This window comes from Pogoniulus pusillus, chromosome 1, assembly GCF_015220805.1.
Source record: "Pogoniulus pusillus isolate bPogPus1 chromosome 1, bPogPus1.pri, whole genome shotgun sequence".
Lineage (NCBI taxonomy): Eukaryota > Metazoa > Chordata > Aves > Piciformes > Lybiidae > Pogoniulus > Pogoniulus pusillus.
This window is the reverse complement of record NC_087264.1, coordinates 482,707-500,761: the sequence shown is the minus strand read 5'-3', so window position 1 is coordinate 500,761 and position 18,055 is coordinate 482,707. Positions and strand designations below refer to the sequence as shown.

The 18,055-nt window shown below is 56.2% G+C and overlaps 2 protein-coding genes across 7 annotated transcripts; one reads left to right on the top strand and one right to left on the bottom strand.

Annotated features, from left to right (window-relative positions):
- Positions 1-1,589: 1,589 nt before the first annotated feature.
- LOC135180231 (uncharacterized protein DKFZp434B061-like) lies at positions 1,590-5,214 on the bottom strand. The gene is made up of 4 exons (XM_064152621.1): positions 5,178-5,214; positions 3,097-3,590; positions 1,676-2,503; positions 1,590-1,595 (listed from the first exon to the last, which is right to left on the bottom strand). The coding sequence occupies exons 1-4, from the start codon at positions 5,212-5,214 to the stop codon at positions 1,590-1,592; spliced, it is 1,365 nt and encodes a 454-aa protein (XP_064008691.1).
- Positions 2,142-11,660, top strand: GNPNAT1 (glucosamine-phosphate N-acetyltransferase 1). 6 transcript variants are annotated; one of them, XM_064143395.1, is made up of 6 exons: positions 2,142-2,199; positions 5,202-5,384; positions 6,164-6,226; positions 7,554-7,681; positions 8,138-8,199; positions 9,195-11,660. In XM_064143395.1, the coding sequence occupies exons 2-6, from the start codon at positions 5,213-5,215 to the stop codon at positions 9,340-9,342; spliced, it is 573 nt and encodes a 190-aa protein (XP_063999465.1). In that variant the 5' UTR covers positions 2,142-2,199; positions 5,202-5,212; the 3' UTR covers positions 9,343-11,660. The 6 variants fall into 6 exon arrangements, with proteins under 6 accessions (XP_063999465.1, XP_063999624.1, XP_063999543.1 ...); XM_064143554.1 differs by having other exon boundaries at positions 2,152-2,199; positions 5,197-5,384; XM_064143473.1 differs by having other exon boundaries at positions 2,165-2,252.
- Positions 11,661-18,055: the final 6,395 nt, after the last annotated feature.

Below are 18,055 nucleotides of genomic sequence, written 5' to 3'. Positions count from 1 at the left end.
AAGCAAGATCTGATGTTCATTTTTAAGGACGGGACCTTCCCTTCCCCTTCAACTCCTCCACACAAAGGGAGCAGAGATGGGACAGAGTGGGGAAAGCTCACAGCCGGGTCTGTGCCTTTCCCTTACCATCAAAGGTTAATGGGCACAGCGCTCGGCCCACGCAGACCCCAGTCTGCTTCTGCAGGATGAGCTCAGGGGCAGCATCGCCCCCAGGTTTTGGGTGTGCCTGAGTGCAGGGAGCCTGGCGTGTGTCATCTGGTCACTCTGGGCCTCAAGAAGGGAAAACTACGTCATGTTGGTAGTTTCCACGGTAACAGAGTGATTCACGGAGGGGGAAGAAACACAGACACTGCAACCACGTCTGGGCAGCATGCTGCAGAGTGTCGTCTGGGGCAGGGCTCCAGCCCCAAGCATGCCTTCACCTCAGCTACTTGTGGACCAGGCTCTTGAGACCAGCTCCAAGGTGCTGGCTGCTTATTGTAAAGGAATTAAACCTCATGGCATCCCTGGGCACAGCCCAGCAAAGAGCCATAGCATGGATGGGGTTAAAAGGGATCCTGAAGATCATCTGGCTCGCAGCCCCTCTGCCACACACAGGGACACTTTCTACCTGACCTAGTAAGTGTCCCTGTGTGTGGCAGAGAGGCTCGGGACCAAATGATCTTCACACACATCTCCCAGAGACGAGAATGTTCAAAGTGAGGGATGCTTCCACAATGAAAGCTGCTGCCACCACCAACTCCTCAGCACAAAGGAGAACCTTTGTGTAGCACTTGCACCCCTCCAGAGATACCTGTGAGCCCCCCCTGAGCTGTGGCCAGCTCTGGATTAAGGCAAGCAGCTCTTCAGAGCCAAGTGTCAGTAAAAATGCTGGGAAGCATTTCTAGAGCAGCCAGCAACTGCAAGTTGCCAGAGATCTGCTGCTTCTGAGAAGAGCCCGTGGCTGGGGCTTCAGTTTCACCTCTCCAACAGAACGCCCTGCAGCTCACCAGAACACCAGACCTTTAGAGTCACAGAACCATTTTCTTTGAGAAAAATCATTTCAGGATCATCCAAGTCCAACCTCTAAGCCAGCACTGTCAAGCCCACCACTGCAGCATGTCCCTCGGCACATCTGCGCGGCTCTTAAAGCCTTCCAGGGCTGGAGACTCCACCACTGCTCTGGGCAGCCCTGCCCAGGACCTGGCGGCTCTTTTGGGGAAGAAAGTGCTCCTAACGCCCACCCTAAGCCTCCCATGGCGCAGCTGAGGCCATTTCCTCCCGTGCCTCGTACTCTCGGGAGAAGAGAGTAAGCCTCACCTGGTGCCAACCTCCATTCGGTGCGCTGCAGAGAGCCAAGACTCCTCTGGCTTCCTTTTCTCCAGGCTAAACAACCCCGATTCCCTCAGTCGCTCCTCCCCACACCTGTTTCCCAGCCCCTTCACCAGTTTCGTTGCCCTCCTCTGGACACGCTCCAGCATCTCAATGTCCTTCTTGGAGTGGCCCAAAACTGAGGTCAGTATTCAAGGCGGAAACAACATCCGCACACCCCACTGCAGGAGACATCGCTCCCTGAGCTCAGGGGCACTGCCCGGCCCTCGTCACCCGCCTCATTCCTGGGGACAGGTTGGAGTGCCAGGAGGCGGAGCAGGAGCAGCAGGGCCGCGCCGCGCCGCGCAGCCGCGCAGCACCGCACCGTCCGCCGAGCGCCGTCCGCCGAGCGCCGTCCGCCGAGCGCCAGCCGCTGAGCGCCGCGCACGGTCCGGCCCCATCCGGCCCCATCCTGCCCCGGCTCCAAGCGCTGCGTCACAGGGGGCGGGGCCTCCCTGGAGGCGGGGGCGCGGCCACGCTGAGCGTCATCCAATCGGCGCTCGGCAGCGGGACCGCTTCGGGAGGTCACCGGGCCGGGGCGGGGCCGGAGGGCGGTGATTGGCTGCGCTCGGTGTGCGCTCAGGGCGTCCGGCCCCGCCCCCTGCCACGTCCGTGCGGCGCCGCGGCCCCGTGTGCGGTGAGTGCGGGCGGGAGCGGCGCGGGAGGAGCGGCGCCGCGGCCCCGTGTGCGGTGAGTGCGGGCGGGAGCGGCGCGGGAGGAGCGGCGCCGCGGCCCCGTGTGCGGTGAGTGCGGGCGGGAGCGGCGCGGGAGGAGCGGCGCCGCGGCCCCGTGTGCGGTGAGTGCGGGCGGGAGCGGCGCGGGAGGAGCGGCGCCGCGGCCCCGTGTGCGGTGAGTGCGGGCGGGAGCGCTGCGGGAGGAGCGGCGCCGCGGCCCCGTGTGCGGTGAGTGCGGGCGGCAGCAGCGCCGCGGCCTCGTGTGCGGTGAGTGCGGGCGGGAGCGGCGGCAGGGCGTGCGGGTGGCTCTCCTGAGGGGGCTGCGAGGGGAGCGAGGCAGAGCTGTGGGCACCGCGGCGAGGGGCTATGTGTGAGGTGGCCGCCCCCGTGAGGGGCTGGTGCCAGGCGGTGCGGTCTGGGGACTCCCAGGAGGCTGAGTTCCTGGTGAGGGGGTGTGGGGACTCTCCTCCGGCAGTTGGCTGTGAGGTGAGGGGACCCTGCTGAGGCACTTCGTGTGGGGATGAGGGGACCCCCTTTGAGGGCTCGGTCAGGCTTCTCAACTCTGGGGTGCTGCCTCGGCTGAGGGGAGCCGTGAGGACTCCCAGAAGAGCCACACGTGGGCTGTGTGGGTCCCTACCCCCCTGAGGGTTGCTGCTTCAGGCGCCGCGGGCAGCTTGTCATCCCTCTGCCACCTGGTCCCCTGCACCACAGAGAGCTGGCAGGGGTCTGGCCAAGCACCCGCTGGCTCCCAGCAATGGGGGGGGGTGTCTCATTTCAGGGACACCCGTGGCGTACCTGGCCACTTCCCAGAGCAGAGGGAGGTGGGGCTGAGTATGTCCTGTGGGTGTCGGCGTGGCTTCATCCTTGTCCCGACACGAGTGGGAAGCCTGGGATGCTCCAGGAGAGACTTCAGGTGTGCACCAGGGCCAGCTCCCGAGCTTGGAGTCAGAGTGGGGCCAGCCATCAAGCCAGGCCAGAGGTCATCATCTTCCTCGGGCATTCACCCTTGGTTTGGGTTTGGTTTTGTTGCTATTGAGCAAGTCCTATTCCTCACCCCAGGAAATGCACGAACCTTCCTCCTGCTGCAGCTGCGGCAGAGGCAGTCCGGGAAATGACTCCCGTTAGTGTGCAGTGACTGCTTGAGGTGCATCAGCGACTGCGTTCCCTTGCGTGCTCTCCTCCTGCGCGGTGCGCTCCCCGATCTGTACCCGGAGCTGCACCGAGCAGGTTTAGCCTGTACAGAACATCCATCGGGTACCGTCGTGGGCACTCGGGAATCCCAGGCAGGTGTTGTTAGGATCCAGGACAAGAGGTGCCGGATGTGTTGCTGAACCAGAGAGGCTTGGCAGAGACGTAACCGGGGGGCTCCGGGGGCTGCCGCGGTCCGACGGCCGGCGCGCAGGGCAGGCGTGCGGGACGCTTGCGTTCTTCTGCCTCTCCTCTGTGCGGCTGTGTTTTCTGTGCACTTCGCTCCCCTGCTTTTCCATTTGGGAACTGATGGGGGGTGAGAAGCAGCGGTGCTGTTGGCTTGCTCCAGCAGCTTTGGGTTCACTTTTCTGTGCAGGACTGCGGTGAGAGTGGGGGTTTTTAAGGCCAGCAGATGCCAGCAGGTGGCCTGGAAAATGGTTTTGTGCTTATTTTGTGGGGGTTTTTCAAGGAGCTGTTTTCAGTTGGGCTCCCAGAAGCACCTTCAGCTCTGAGGCCTTGAGTGCTGCAGCTAGGCTGAGGTGCTCCATAGCTCACACCCCTGTGCTTTCTCCTGCAGCTTAATGAAGCTGTGATGTGCTTTATTTTGCGAAGAGACCTTGTTCTGTCTGATTTCTATGTGGCCTGTCCAACAGGATCAGGCTGCCATAACTTTTGTGGGGGAGCCAAGTCAGTCTGAAGATGAGTACAGAACTCAGGAGAGGTTCCCATGACCTGCTCTGTTCACACAAGAAGCCCAACCAGGTGTTCCCCGGGTGACAAACCAAGGATTAGTTTCCTGTTATCTAGCAAGTAGGGAAATCCATCTCACTTCCTCTTGCCCCTGATTCCAGGTAACACACAGTCCCCACAGCTCTCTTTAATCATTAACAGCACTCTGTCACCTTGGCAGCCGAGTGCTCACCCAGTTCATGGACAGTGAGGGCTGTGGGGTGGCATCAGGCTGTGCAAACACCCTGAGCAGACACCAGATGGGCACTGCAGGCTGCTGGATCCCCTGGGATTTCGTCTGTGTGATGGGGCTGCTTGACAGCTCCCTGTCCTGTGCCTGCCACCAGGTGTGAGCAGAGTGCTGACAGCATTCATCTCTTCTCAGGAGACTCAGAGAGCAAAATGCTTCCCTTCTCAGAGGGATGGAGGGACCAGTGTCTTCTCTGGGTTGTTTCTTCCAGGACAGAACTCCCAGGTGACCACCACAAGTGCCACAGGTGTTGACTTCAGGCCACAGAATCTCAGAATGCTTTGAGTTAGAAGGGACCCTAAAGATCATCTAGTTCCAACCCTGCTGCCAGGGGCAGGGACACCTCCTGCTAAACCAGGCTGCTGAAGGTCCCATCCAGCCTGGCTGCAAACACTTCCAGGCCTGGAGCGCCCACAGCTTTTCTGGGCAGTCTATTCCAATGTCTCACCACCCTCACGGGGAAGGATTTCTTCCTAATGGCTAATCTGAAATTGATCTTCTTCCAGTTTGAAGCTGTCACCCTGTGTCCTGTCACTCCTTGCCTTTGTAAAAAGTGTCCAAGCAGCTCTCCTGGAGCCCCCTTTGGATACTGAAGGCTGCTCTAAAGTCTCCCTGGAGTCTTCTCTTCTCCAGGCTGAGCAACCCCAACTCTCAGCCTGGCCTCACAGCAGAGGGCTTCCAGCCCTCCCATCACTTCTGTGGCCTCCTCTGGCCCCACTCCGCCAGGCGCATGTCTCTCCTGTACTGGGGTCTCCAGAGCTGGCCCCAGCACTGCAGGTGGGGGCTCAGCAGAGTGCATCAGAGAGGGAGAATCCCCTTCCTCACAGGCTGCCCATGCTGCTGGGGGAACACAGTGTACCCTGGGTGTTGTGACCCTCTGGTGAGGGTTGGGGAGCTTCAGCTGCAGCTCAGGTCTCACATCAGATGGTGTGGTGCAGCCAGGGGAGGCAGCACACCGGACCAGCAGCAACTGCAGTGCCCCTTACCTGTGCCTTTTCTTTCCAGAGCAGCTGCTGCAGCCATGATGCCTGCTGCAACCACGCTGCCCGATGACGTGCCCATGTTTGACCCAAAGGTCCTGCACGAGCTTGACTGGAGCCAGAACACCACCACCTTTTCTCCTGCTATTTCTCCTCTGGATCCAGGAGATGGCCTCATTTTGAGGCCACTGTGCACTGCCGATTTAAATAGAGGTGAGCCTGGTTTAATGGTCAGCTCAAAGAAAAGCTGGGTGCTGAACTGGATCACAGATGTCAGGGGTTGGAAGGGACCCAAGGAGATCATCCAGTCTGACCTCCCTGCCAGTCTAGCTCAGGGCACACAGGAACACATCCAGACAGGCCTAGAAGGTCTTCAGAGAAGGAGAGTCCACAGCCTCTGTGGGCAGCCTGTGCCAGGGCTCTGGGACCCTTCCAGAAGATGAAGTGCATTTCCCCGAGATCCCCACGCAGATTGGGGTTGCTCATTTCCACACATCCACACACGGCTGGGGCTTGGAAGGGGCCCCTGGAGATCATCCAGTTCAGTGCTCCTGCTGTAGCAGGGTCATCCAGAGCAGGTTACCTCCCCTGGCACAACTTGAGACAGTTTCCTCTTGTCTTATCCCTTGTGAGAGAAGACCAATCCCCACCTCACTCCAGCCTCCTTTCAGGGTGTTGCAGAGAGCGATGAGGTCTTCTTTTCTCCAGGCTGAACCCCAGTCCCTCAGCTGCTTCTCAGCAGATCTGCACTCCAGACCCTTCCCCAGCTTTGCTGTCCTACTCTGGACCCACTCCCCCACACCTCAATGTCCTCTTTGGAGTGAGGGGCCCAAACCAGCACAGTACTGAAGGTGTGACCTCTCCAGTGCTGAGTACAGAGGTCCTGCTGCCCAGGGGGACGTTCTCTGCAGCCAGCCATCTGTGCTTTAGGGAGCTACTTGCGTGTCTGTCCCTCACTGCTGTCTGTTTCTCCTCCCCTTCTGTAACAACAGGCTTTTTTAAGGTGCTGGCTCAGCTGACTGAAACTGGAGTTGCAAGCCCAGAGCAGTTCATCAGTGAGTAGCTCTTGATTTCTTGGCATTTCCATAGTGGCTGTTGGGAACAAGAGGATACTGATGGCAAAGCTGCTTGGGTGTGAGTCTGCTGAGTGCCTGATGCCAGAGGCGTTTATTAGCTCAGCTCCCCTGAGGCAGCCTCTGGCACTTAGCCTCGGATCCAGGTGAGGTATCCTGGAGGGCATCTTGGCTGGTACAGGCCTGAATTGTATTCCTGCTTCTGAGGCTGAGCTTTAGGAGCCTGGCAGAGGGGCACTGGCTTGTTCTGGATGCAGCACTGCAGCACTCACAGTGAGGCCTCTGACCATTGCTCCGCAGCAGCCTGAGCTTCCTTCACTGGTTGGTCTGAGACTGTGGTGCCAGCTTTGCCACAGTGACCATCTGTAGGGGCTCTGGCAGTGGAGGGTTCTCTTGGCAGCTGGGGAAAAGGATTTTGTTTCATTTCCTTTTCCTTCTCCTGCCTTCTTGGTCTGTCTCTGGCACTTTCAGCTTCCAGGCTTTCCACAGAATGCACAGGGTTGGAAGGGACCTCTGAGGGTCATCCAGTCCAGCCCCACTGCAGTGAGCAGGGACACAGAATCACAGAATCAGTCAGGGTTGGAAGGCACCACAAGGATCAGACAGTCCCAGCCCTCCTGCCATGGGCAGGGACACCTCACACTAGATCAGGCTGCCCACAGCCTCAGCCAGCCTGGCCTTAAACACCTCCAGGGATGAGGCTTCCACCACCTCCCTGGGCAACCCCTGCCAGGCTCTCACCACCTTCATGCTGAACAACTTCTTCCTGACATCCAGTCTGAATCTCCCCATTTCCAGCCTGGTTCCATTCCCCCTGGTCCTATCACTACCTGACAGCCTAAAATGTCCCTCCCCAGCTTCCTTGTAGGTCCCTTTAAGATAGTGAAAGGTCACAATAATGACATCAGGTTGCTTTAATGCTTCCAGGATGGGGCTTCCACACTGTTCCACCACCCTCATAGTAAAGAACTTCTTCCCCTTGTCCAATCTAAATCTACCCATCTCTAGTTTAAAACCACTCCTCCTTGTAAAAAATCCCTCCCTGCCTTTCTGGTAGGCCCCTTTCAGGTACTGCAGGGCCCCCAAGCACTCTCCCTGGAGCTTTCTGTTCTCCAGGCTGAGTAACTCCAACTCTCTCAGGCTGGAGAGAGTTGGAGTTACTCAGCAGGAGAGGAGCTTGGTTTTCCCTGCAGAGCAGTGCTGAGCCCTGTGCAAGTGACACGCATTCAGAACCTGTGCCAAGGGCTTGACTTCGACAGCAGTTTCATGTGAGATTGATGTTGGCTCTGCTCTGTGTCTGCTCCCACAGAAACCTTTGAGCACATGAGGAGATCTGGAGATTACTACGTTACAGTGGTGGAGGACACCAACCTTGGCCAGATTGTCGCCACAGCAACGCTGGTGATCGAGCACAAGTTCACCCACTCCTGTGCAAAGGTAACTCCTCTCCTGCAGCCAGAGCTCCTCTCCCCTGGCACGCTGCTTTGGCCTGTTGCTGTGTGCTGAGGCACCCTACCAAGGCATTTGGACAGCATCTCCCATCCTTGGGTGCTCAGCTAAAGAGCTTTGGCTCTTCTTGAGGAGAGTGAGCAGTGTGAGGCTGTCCTGCCCTCCCAGGCCTAGTCAGACGGGTTCTGGTGGAGCAGATGGCTGAGGATCTGCTGCTGTGGAGTCCCAGCTAGATGTGTCAAAACAGGGAGCTGGAGAGACACAAACCCCCGGGGTGGGAGTGCAGTTCCTGCTGGCTGCTGGAGGGGGGATTGCCACTGTCCACAGTGTGCTGACCACTGCAGGAGCTGGCTCCGAGTAGACAAGAGAAAAGCCAAAGGTGGAAGGTGGAGCAGAAGCTGACCTCGCTGTGCCCTACTGACTAACACCTCTCTGTTTTCACAGAGGGGAAGGATAGAAGATGTTGTAGTAAGCAGGGAGTGCAGAGGAAGGCAGCTTGGTAAACTGTGAGTATTTCATCACTGTTGTCATTCATCAGCTGGTTTCTGTTCCCTCACTTCATACTATGAGCAAAGGCAGCTCACGAGCAGGACCTTCTCTCTGCAGGGTGGGTGCTCCCCAGGCAGGTGTGTGAAGGAGCCTAGCCAGAAGGCAGCATAGCTGGGAGCACGAGAGCTGAGGGTCTGCTGTCAGTGGTGTGAAATGGGCTGCAAGGTGCTGGCTGGGGCAGTCCCCTGCTGCCAACACAGACTGGGGGTGAAGGACTGGAGAGCAGCCCTGAGAAGGACTTGGGGGTGCTGGTGAGTGCAGAGCTGGGCATGAGCTGGCACCGTGCACTCAGCCCCAGCTGTGCCCTGGGCTGATCCCCAGCAGTGTGGGCAGCAAGTGGAGGGAGCAGATTCTGCCCCTCTGCTGTGTTCTGCTGCAACCCCACCTGCAGTGCTGGGGCCAGCTCTGGAGTCCTCAGCACAGGAGAGACATGGAACTGTTGGAGCAGGGCCAGAGGAGGCTGCAGCAATGCTGGGAGGCCAGGCTGAGACAGTTGGAGCTGTTCAGCCTGGAGAAGCCAAGGCTCCAAGGAGACCTCCTGGTGGCCTTTGTGTGCTTAAAGGAGCTGATCAGACAGCTGGGGACAGACATTTGAGCAGGGCCTGTTGTGATAGGACAAGAAGTGATGGTTTAAGAGAGGGTAATTCAGACTGACAAGAAGGAACAAAACTGTGGTGCTCTGGGCCCAGGTTGCTCAGAGAAGTGGGAGATGTCCCATCCCTGGCACCGTTCTAGGTGAGGTTGTTTGGGGTCTTAGTTGCAGCTGTGACTGCAGAGGGCTTGGACTAGCTGCAGCCTTCCAACCCAGTCAGACCCAAGATTCTGTGACACTTTGTTCTTTGCTTGGAACAGCAACTTGCTGTGTGACCAAGTGAAGAGCTGTGAGGTGTGGGTGTTCAGCCGCTGAAACCTGAGCCCGTCCTATCCTAACCGCTGCCTTTCTCTTGTTCAGATTAATCTCCACCCTAACGCTGCTAAGTAAGAGACTGAACTGTTACAAAATCACCCTGGAATGCCTGCCCCAGAACGTGGATTTCTACAGGAAGTTTGGCTATGTGGTGTCCGAGGAGAGCTACATGTTCCAGCGGTTCTTCAAGTAGCAGCCCAGGCCCCTTCCCCTTCGGCGCGGACTGTTGGTGGAGGAGCTCTTGTTACAAACGCTCTCTTCCCGGAGAAAGGGTCTCTGCTTTGTTGCTGCACATCTAATTGGTCCCTATAAAGAACATCAAATGCCTGAATCCTGGCAAAAAGTGATCACTGGCGTTCCAGGAGGGTGCTTGCTCTTGGGTAAATGGGCACTTAGGACTGGTGTTTACTGCTGCTTAGCCTGAGCAGAGCTTCTTCGGTTCCGGCGGGGTTAGGGAGGACTGCTGAAGGGAAGGCTTTGAACCAAAGCTCTCTGGTTTTGTCTCAAAGGGTTTCTCACCTTGTATTTTTCTAGAGGTTTGGGCTTCTTTTCTCGGTAGCCAAAGTCCAGCCCAGCGCATGGTTGTGCTGTTAAGGCTCTGCGGAAGGATGATGCTTAAGTTTAAAAAGGACAGATCTGCTCAAGAGAGCCCAAGGGAGGGCTGTGAGGATGATGAGGGGACTGGAGCACTGCCTGGTGAGGAGAGGCTGAGGGGAGGTGGTGGAGTTGCCATCCCTGGAGGTGTTGAAGCCAAGCCTGCCTGGGGCACTTAGTGCCATGGTCTGGTTGATTGGCCAGGGCTGGGTGCTAGGTTGGGCTGGGTGAGCTTGGAGCTCTCTTCCAGCCTGCTTGTTTCTATGTCCTGGGGCTGTTCAGTCTGGAGGAGAGAAGACTGAGAGGGGATCAAATCAATGTCTGTAACTATCTGAGGGCTGGGTCAGGATGGGGGGACACTGCTCCCTGGGGCAGGACAAGCAGCAATGGATGGAAGCTGCAGCACAGGAGGCTCCAGCTCAACACAAGGGGGAACTTCTTTCCTGAAAGGGTCCCAGAGCCCTGGCACAGGCTGCCCAGAGAGGCTGTGGAGTCTCCTTGTGTGGAGCCTTTCCAGGCCTGTCTGGATGTATTCCTGTGTGCCCTGAGCTGGATTGTGTGGTCCTGCTGTGGCAGGGGGGTTGGACTGGATGAGCTCTTTGGGTCCCTTCCAGCCCCTGACACCTGTGAGCCTGTGACATAGCTTGGGCAGGGACAATGCTGCTTAACTTGGGTAGAAACAGCTGTGGTTCTGCTCTTCACATGAGATCCAGTGACTACATTGGGTTGAAAAGTGCTGGTGATCTTCTTGTACCTCCAGTTTTGAAAGGCACAGCTTTGCACAGCTGAATTTGTCCCCGTTTCTGAGGGAGGGCTGAATCTTAGGGGCCAGGAGCTGATGCTCCAAGTCCTCCTGGCTGCAGGGCTCCTGCACTTTAGCTGATAACTTTTGTTTTCAGGATAATTTATTTTCTGACTAAAGAACATCCCAGTGATTCCCATCCCTGGAACCATTCCAGGTCAGGTTGTTTGGAGCTCTGAGCAGCTTGCTTTAGTTGAAGATCAGAGTCACAGCACCATGCAGGCTGGCAAAGCCCCTCAGCATCACTGAGCCCAACCTAGAGCCCTGCTCCACAAGCTTCACCTTACACCATCTCCCCAAGCACCACAGCCAAACCTCCCTTAAACACAGCCAGGCTGGGGGCCTCCACCACCTCCCTGGGCAGCTCACTCCAGTGCCTGACCACTCTCTGTGGAAAAAACTCTTTCTTAATGTCCAAAGATGTTCCTGCTGGCTTGAAGATGGTCAGATTAGGCGAGCTTGAAAGGTCCCTTCCAACCCAAAGCAACCTTAAAGGACTTTTCCACTCTAAATGATTGTGTGATGCTGTGGTTTGCAACAGGGCAAAGGTGAGGGGAGAACTGGGCTGCTGGATGGGAGAGTACCCCCAGTCTGGAGTGGGATTGACCTGCTCTCCATGGGAATGTGGTTGGGATGGGCAGCAGGGGATCCATCTTCACAGAGCACCTGCCAGCTCACTCTGCTGGGTCTCCCGAGGGCCACAAGCTCCAAAGCAGCAGAGAAATACCTAAGCAGTGCTGCAGAGCAGCAGAGAAATGTCCATCCTGGTGGTTCCCTCTTGCTGGGAGGCTGGATGCAGGATTTGAGCACTTTGGCCAGCACCAGCAAGGGCTCCAGCAGTGGTGTCTTGTGTAACAAGTGACAAATGCTCAGTCTCTGAATAGGGCATTATCAAGAGGTGAAGCTTTGGATTGTGGTGGCCAGCCAGGGCCTTACAAGAAGTCCTTTCATTGTGGAGAGCTACTTTAGGCTGGGGTGGGGCTTCTCCTGAATGTTCTGCTGGTACTCTGCTCGCTCTGGTGTTTCCTTGGTCATGTCTGCTTTATTTATTGATTATTTTTTAAGGAGAAATAAAAATTATCTTTGTTTAAGCTGAATAAATGAAAACTGTCAAAGCTTTCTGGTCTGCTTTCCACGTTGCTGCAGGGGAATAGTGGTGGGGAGCAGTCAGCATGGACCTGGTGTCTTCCAGCACCACCTGCTGCAAATACCTTCTGCTGTCTGTTCCCTGGCCTGAACGTGACGCTTGGCGAGACTCTTGTTGATTTGAGGCCTGTGCTTGCTGCCTGTTTTGGCCTGTGCAAGCAGGGGTTCTGTGACTCTGCCTTTGCAGACGTTCTCGGCTCGTTCTGACGGTGGAGCTTTGGTCTGTGGTGACAAAGCCCAGCCCGCAGAGGTGTGCGGCTGCGTGGCGCAGGCACGGACACGAGCCCGGAGCTGCCAGGAGCAGGACAGAGCCTGGGCCTTGTATGGCTCAAGGCCAGGCAGGTTTCTGACCCACTCCTGCCCTGCCTTTTGGCCTTTGCACCACATCCCCTGAGGGAGAGCTGAGCTGCTTCTGACCGAAGCTCCATGTGGCTCTTGAGCCTCTACTCAACTACCTGCATAAAAGCAGGTGAGGGTTGAGAGAACTCAGGGGGTTTGCTCGCCTGCCTTGCACAGCACTCACACTCTGAGAGTGGGTTTTGGAGTTCTGTGATATCTTCACCACCTAAATAGCTTCAGGCTCTCATTAAGAGTTAATGAAAAGATAAGGGGTGAGGAGCAGGTGATTGTGTGCCCAGCTTAGATCATCGTGGACCAAATGAATTGGGCTGGAAGCTTTGGCTGCAGGACAGTGCTGCTGGGTGGAAGCATCCCAGCATCTCCATAACTATGAGGAGCTCTTTGTCCTGTGCCAGAGGTGACGTTCCCTCCCTTGGCAGCCCTCACCCAGAGGGAAAGGGCAGTCACTGCAGCTCTAGGTGGATGGGAGAGGTGTTGTCACAGGCTCTGTCACACCTGAGCTGGCAGGAACTGCCTCGAAGGAAGGTTGGGCTCTGAGTAAGGTCTTCACGAGGAGAGGGTTGTGGGAGTGAGCTGTAGGGCAGGAACTGGCCAGTTACTGGGCAGATGCTGCTGAGCAGATGCTACCAAGGCAAATGTTACTGTGGGTTGAGGCATGTCCCAGGCAGCTGGCAGAACATCTAGGACACAAGTACCTGTGTTTTAAACTGGCACAGCTCACAGGAACCCGGGAATGGCCCCAAACCTCAGCGAGTAGCAGCAACAGGTGGTATGGGGATGCACCAAGCACCTCCAGAGGTGAAGCCCTGTGCATTTGTCTGCAGTGAATGCAAACTGCTGATAAAAGGTGAAAGTCCTGCATTTTGATCCTGCACCACAGAATGGGTGAGTTTGGAAGGGACCTCTAAGGATCGTCTGGTGCTAAAGCAGGATCACAATGTCCAGATGGGTTTGGAATCTCTCCAGAGAAGGAGACTCCCCAACTTCTCTGGGCAGCCTGCTGCAGGGCTCCAGCACCCTCAAAACAAAGAGTTATTTTCTCCTGCTCAGATAGAACCTCCAGGGTTCCAATTTGTGCAGGTTACCTCCTGTCCTGTTACTGGGTACCACTGGCAAGAGTCTGGCCCCAGCCTCTTGCCTCCCACCCTTCAGCTAATCACCTAGCACCCAGCCCTGGCCAGTCAACCAGACCATGGCACTAAGTGCCCCAGCCAGGCTTGGCTTCAACACCTCCAGCCACGGCCACTACACCACCTCCCTGGGCAGCCCATTCCAATGCCAATCACTCTCTCTGACAACAACTTCCTCCTAACATCCAGCCTAGACCTGCCCTGGCACAACATGAGGCTGTGTCCCCTTCTTCTGTTGTTGGCTGCCTGGGAGAAGAGCCCAACCCCACCTGGCTACAGCCTCCCTGCAGGTAGTTGTAGACAGCAATGAGCTCTGCCCTGAGCCTCCTCTTCTGCAGGCTGCCTCAAGAGGAAAGAGCAGGACCTCCTGCTCCTAGGGGAGACAGAACCAAGGATCCTGTCAGAATCATGGAGTAGTTATCGTGGGAAGGGACATTTAAGGTCCATCTACTCCAGCTCCACTGCAGTCAGAAGGGACATCTGCAGCTAAAGCAGGTTGCTCCCTCTTTTAGTTTACACCCATCAGCCTTTGTCCTGTCATATAAGGCCCTGCTCAGAAGTCTGTCCCCAGTGTTCTTCTTAGCCCCTTTGGGTACTGAAAGGCCACAAAAAAGATCTCCCAAAATCCCAGAAATCAACTATCACTTCCAGCTTCTCCAGATCTTAATGTTGGCTCCTCCTGGGGACTGCCCTTTAGGGTTGCAGCTCTCCCCTGCTAGGCAGCAGGTCTCCAGCTCCTTCACTCTGCTTCCCCCGAGCTGGAAAGGGAACATCAGCACTGTAACACGTGGCTCTAGCCCCTCTAAAGCTCTGGGACCTACAGCTTCATATCTAGACCCGAGGAAGGGAGAAAATTCAACCTGTGCTGCTCCTGCAGGGCGATTTATCACCTTTGGTTTAACTCCAGCAAACAAACAGCAGCTGAAACACCTGCTGGCAGTGAGCTGAGCCAGATGTCAAGAAGTGCTCGATAGAAGGCTTAACAGTGGCTAGATGAGGAAGACCAAGCTCAGAATCCCTTAGGATCCAAGAGGCTGTTATCTGCAAGCAGCAGGCAGAATGACTGTAGGAGGCATCAGCAGGGGGTAATGGCATGAAAAACATAAGCCTGGTGGAAAATCATTAGTCATGAAGCTCGTTGGTTTGTGAAACAGCCTCCCTAGGGAAGCACCAGGACCCTGGGAGCTAACAGAACCAGACTAGACATGAACAAGCCTCTCTGGCAGGGGATAGGTAGATGAATCAAGAGTGTTCTTCTTCCATCTGTTTCCTCTCTTCCCCCTTCCCAAGGGAGCTGAAACAAAGCCATTTAATGCACTTTTTCTCCCCCCTTGTTTCCACAGCAGCATTTGATGAGCTGTGCAAGAGAGACATCCACAGAGCCTGCTGCAGTCCTGTGCTAGCTTGGTGGGTAAGTGGTGAGACATCTCAGCCTGCGCTTCCCAAGAGCTCCAGAAGCGTTCTCCTAAGGAGAAGCAGTTAACAAAGCCTGCAGCCATGAAACCAGCGCAGCCCGCGGAGCCAGCCGCGGAGCCGATGCGCTGGAGCCAGCCCGCGGAGCCAGCCGCGGAGCCGATGCGCTGGAGCCAGCCCGCGGAGCCAGCCGCGGAGCCGATGCGCTGGAGCCAGCCCGCGGAGCCAGCCGCGGAGCCGATGCGCTGGAGCCAGCCCGCGGAGCCCCGGAGGAGGGACCGGGCACACAGCTCCTCGAACTGAAAGCACTCCGACTACAGCAGCAGTGACAGCCAACCCTGTGCTGGGCTGCAGCCAGAGCAGTGTGGGCACAGGGCAAGGGAGGGGATTCTGCCCCTTGGCTCTGCTCTCCTCACACCCCACCTGCAGTCCTGGGGGCAGTTCTGCAGCCCCCGGCACAAGCAGCACATGGAAGTGTTGGAGCCAGTGCAGAGGAGGCCACCAAGATGCTGAGAGGGCTGCAGCAGCTCTGCTATGAGTACAGGCTGAGAGAGTTGGGGCTGTGCAGCCTGCAGAAGAGAAGGCTTCCAGGAGACCTTGGAGTGGCCTTGCAGGATCTGAAGGGGACCTACAGAACGGTTGGGGAGGGACTACTGACAAGGTCTGGGAATGCCAGGAGGAGGAAGAAGAATGGGTTTGAAGTGGGAGAGAGGAGGTTGAAAGTGGATGTTAGGAAGAAGTTGTTTGCAGTGAGGGTGGTGAGAGACTGGCACAGGTTGCCCAGGGAGGCTGTGGCTGCTCCCTCCCTGGAGGTGTTCAAGGCCAGGCTGGCTGAGTCCTTGAGCAACCTGTTGTAGTGGGAGGTGTTCAAGGCCTATGGCAGGAGGTTGGAACTGGCTGAGCTTTGAGGTCCCTTCCAACCTAAACCATTCTATGACCTGGATGAGGGCATTGAGGCACCCTCAGTCAGTTTGCAGGTGACACTAAGCTGGGAGGAGCACTGATCTGCTATCCAGAGGGATCTGGACAGGCTGGATTGGTGGATTGAGGATCAAGGCCAAGTGCTGAGTCCTGCAGCTGGGTCACCCCCATGAACACCACATGCTTGGGGTAGAGTGGCTGTAATCTGGTGGTGTACAAGAAACTGGAGGTGGTCACTGACTTCAAGCTGAGCATGAAGGCCACCAGCATTCTGGCCTGGATCAACAGGACCAGGGCCATGATTGCCTCCTTGTGCTCAGCACAGGAGAGGCCACACCTCAAATACTAGATAAAAGATTTCTTCCCCAAAGGATTGCCAAGGCCTGGAATAGGCCCCCGGGAGGTGGCTGAATCACCACCCTTGGTGCTGCCCAAGAGGTGTGCTGAGGGAGAAGGGCTAGCAGCAGACTTCAGAGTTAGATAGAGTTGGACTCAACCATCTTGAAAGAGCTTTTCCAACTGATGATTCCATGATCCTGTTTCTTAAATGCTCTCCCTGCTCCAGCACTGATGTAGGCAGCAGCAAACAGCAGTGAAGTGCTGCTGACCTCTTGCTAAGCTTTGCTGGAGCTGTGAACTCTCCCCTGGTGCTCCCCTCTAGGGCTTTCACAGTGCACACGCCAAGGCACCGTGAGGCTACAAAGCCTCACCCAGGTTTCCTGACTTAAGGCTAAGAGCTGATAGCTGAGACACTTCCCTCAGCAAACCTTGAGGAGCTTCAGAGGAGACATGGCAGAGGATCAGCAACTAAGCAGATGAGCAAGTCACAGGTGTGGTCAAATTGCCTTCAGTACACAAAGCGAGGCAGAGACTCCCGCAAGGCAAACAAGCTCCTGGACCATCCTCTGACAAAAGACAGCAGCAGAACATCCTCAGGACACAAATGGCTTTGCTGTCTAGGCTCATGCCTCTCAAACCACAGTACTGGCCCTCAGAAGGTCCTGTCAGCACATGTTGCCCATTCTGAGGATGACGGAAGGCAGAGGGCATTCACACAGCCTCCTGCTCTGCCCTGGTGAGCACTCCCTTGCAGTGCTGTGACCAGCTCTGCAGACCCCAACAGAAGAAGAACATGGAACTGTTAGATCAGGGCCACGCAGATCAGCAGAGGGCTGGGGCTGCAGATCTCTCCCTTGAAGACAGGCTGAGAGTTGGAGCTGTTAAGCCTGGGGAAGGCTCCCTGGAGACCCTGGAGCAGCCTTCCAGCATCTGAAGGGGGCTACAGGAGAGCTGGAGGGGGACTTTTGACAACAGCATGCAGTGACAGGACAAGAGGTGATGGCTTCAAATGGGAAGAAGCTCAACTTAGGCATTAGGAGGAACCTCTCCCCCACGAGTGCGGGGGGTGCCAGAACAGGTCGCTCAGACAAACCCAAGGCTCCAAGCCTGGAAGTGCTCAAAGCCAGGTTGGCTGGGGCTTTGAGCAACCTGGTCTAGTAGATGGTGCTCCTGCCCATAGCAGTAGCTGGAAGTAGATGATCTCCCAACCCCCCCCCTTCTGTGATTCCATGAGATCAGAGTGCAGGAGAGAGCTGTACTCTGATCCTTTGGCTCACCTGTCCCCTGTTAGAACACTCCTAACTACAAGCTCAGATTTCCCAGACACGAGTTCCTCTCACAGCTCTGTCATTCACTCACCACCAAGCTCTGGAGGAGCCATCATTTCACTCACCTCTTTGATGCAACAGGCTGAGCTGGCAAACAGCAGAGGCACAGAGGCTGTACTTGCACAACCAGTGGTTATCACTGAGCTGCTGAGAAGGAAGAATTAAACCTGCACAAGCTGCCTGGACACCTCCCACCTGGAAAACATTAAAGCAGATTAAGTGTGGTCTTGACTCTAATGCTTTAGAAGAGCTGAGGTGGATCATTTAGGTTTCTACAATGGGTGTGAGGTGTTTAAGGCCAGGCTGGATGAGGCTCTAGACAGCCTGATCTGGTGTGAGGTGTCCCTGCCCGTGGCAGGTGGGTTGGAACTGGGTGAGAGCCCTGGAACAGGCTGCCTAAACAGGTTGAGGAGTCTTCTTCTCTGGAGAGATTCTGAACCCACTTGGACGCATTCCTGTGTGGCCTGGCCTAGGTGAACCTGCTTTGGCAGGGAGGTTGGACTGGATGATTTTTAGAGGCCCACTGCAACCCCTAATGCTCTGTTTCCATCCCTAAGCCAGCAGCACGAGGCCTCACTTTTCAAACACCAACCCAATTTTTGCCTCAAACGACACAAACCATTGTCTTAAAGGCAGCAACTCCTCCAGTAGCAGTCTGGAGACACACTAGGCTAGCAGGCAGCTGGGCCACGCTGGTGTCCTCAACTGAAATCAGCCTCCACCCCATTTACCAAGCAGCTTTTGAATGCCATCTAAAAGAATCCAGTGTTGAACTGGTAGCTGCTCCCCCTCAGCTTAGCACATAACTACTTCATTTATAAAACTAAAGAGTCCTGGTTAATTAAACAAGGTGAGGGTGTTAGAACAGTGCTT

What these genes read in the sequence shown, in the direction of transcription:
- GNPNAT1 (XM_064143395.1), top strand. Translation starts at nt 5,213, where the DNA reads ATGATGCCTGCTGCAACCACGCTGCCCGATGACGTGCCCATGTTTGAC. An exon ending in CACTGCCGATTTAAATAGAG is followed by an intron (nt 5,385 to 6,163) that starts GTGAGCCTGGTT and finishes CTGTAACAACAG; the next exon opens with GCTTTTTTAAGGTGCTGGCT. An exon ending in TCACCCACTCCTGTGCAAAG is followed by an intron (nt 7,682 to 8,137) that starts GTAACTCCTCTC and finishes CTGTTTTCACAG; the next exon opens with AGGGGAAGGATAGAAGATGT.
- LOC135180231 (XM_064152621.1), bottom strand. Translation starts at nt 5,214, where the DNA reads ATGGCTGCAGCAGCTGCTCTGGAAAGAAAAGGCACAG. An exon ending in TCTGGAAAGAAAAGGCACAG is followed by an intron (nt 3,591 to 5,177) that starts GTAAGGGGCACT and finishes CTCTCACCGCAG; the next exon opens with TCCTGCACAGAAAAGTGAAC. An exon ending in GCAGCTGCAGCAGGAGGAAG is followed by an intron (nt 2,504 to 3,096) that starts GTTCGTGCATTT and finishes CTCACCTCACAG; the next exon opens with CCAACTGCCGGAGGAGAGTC.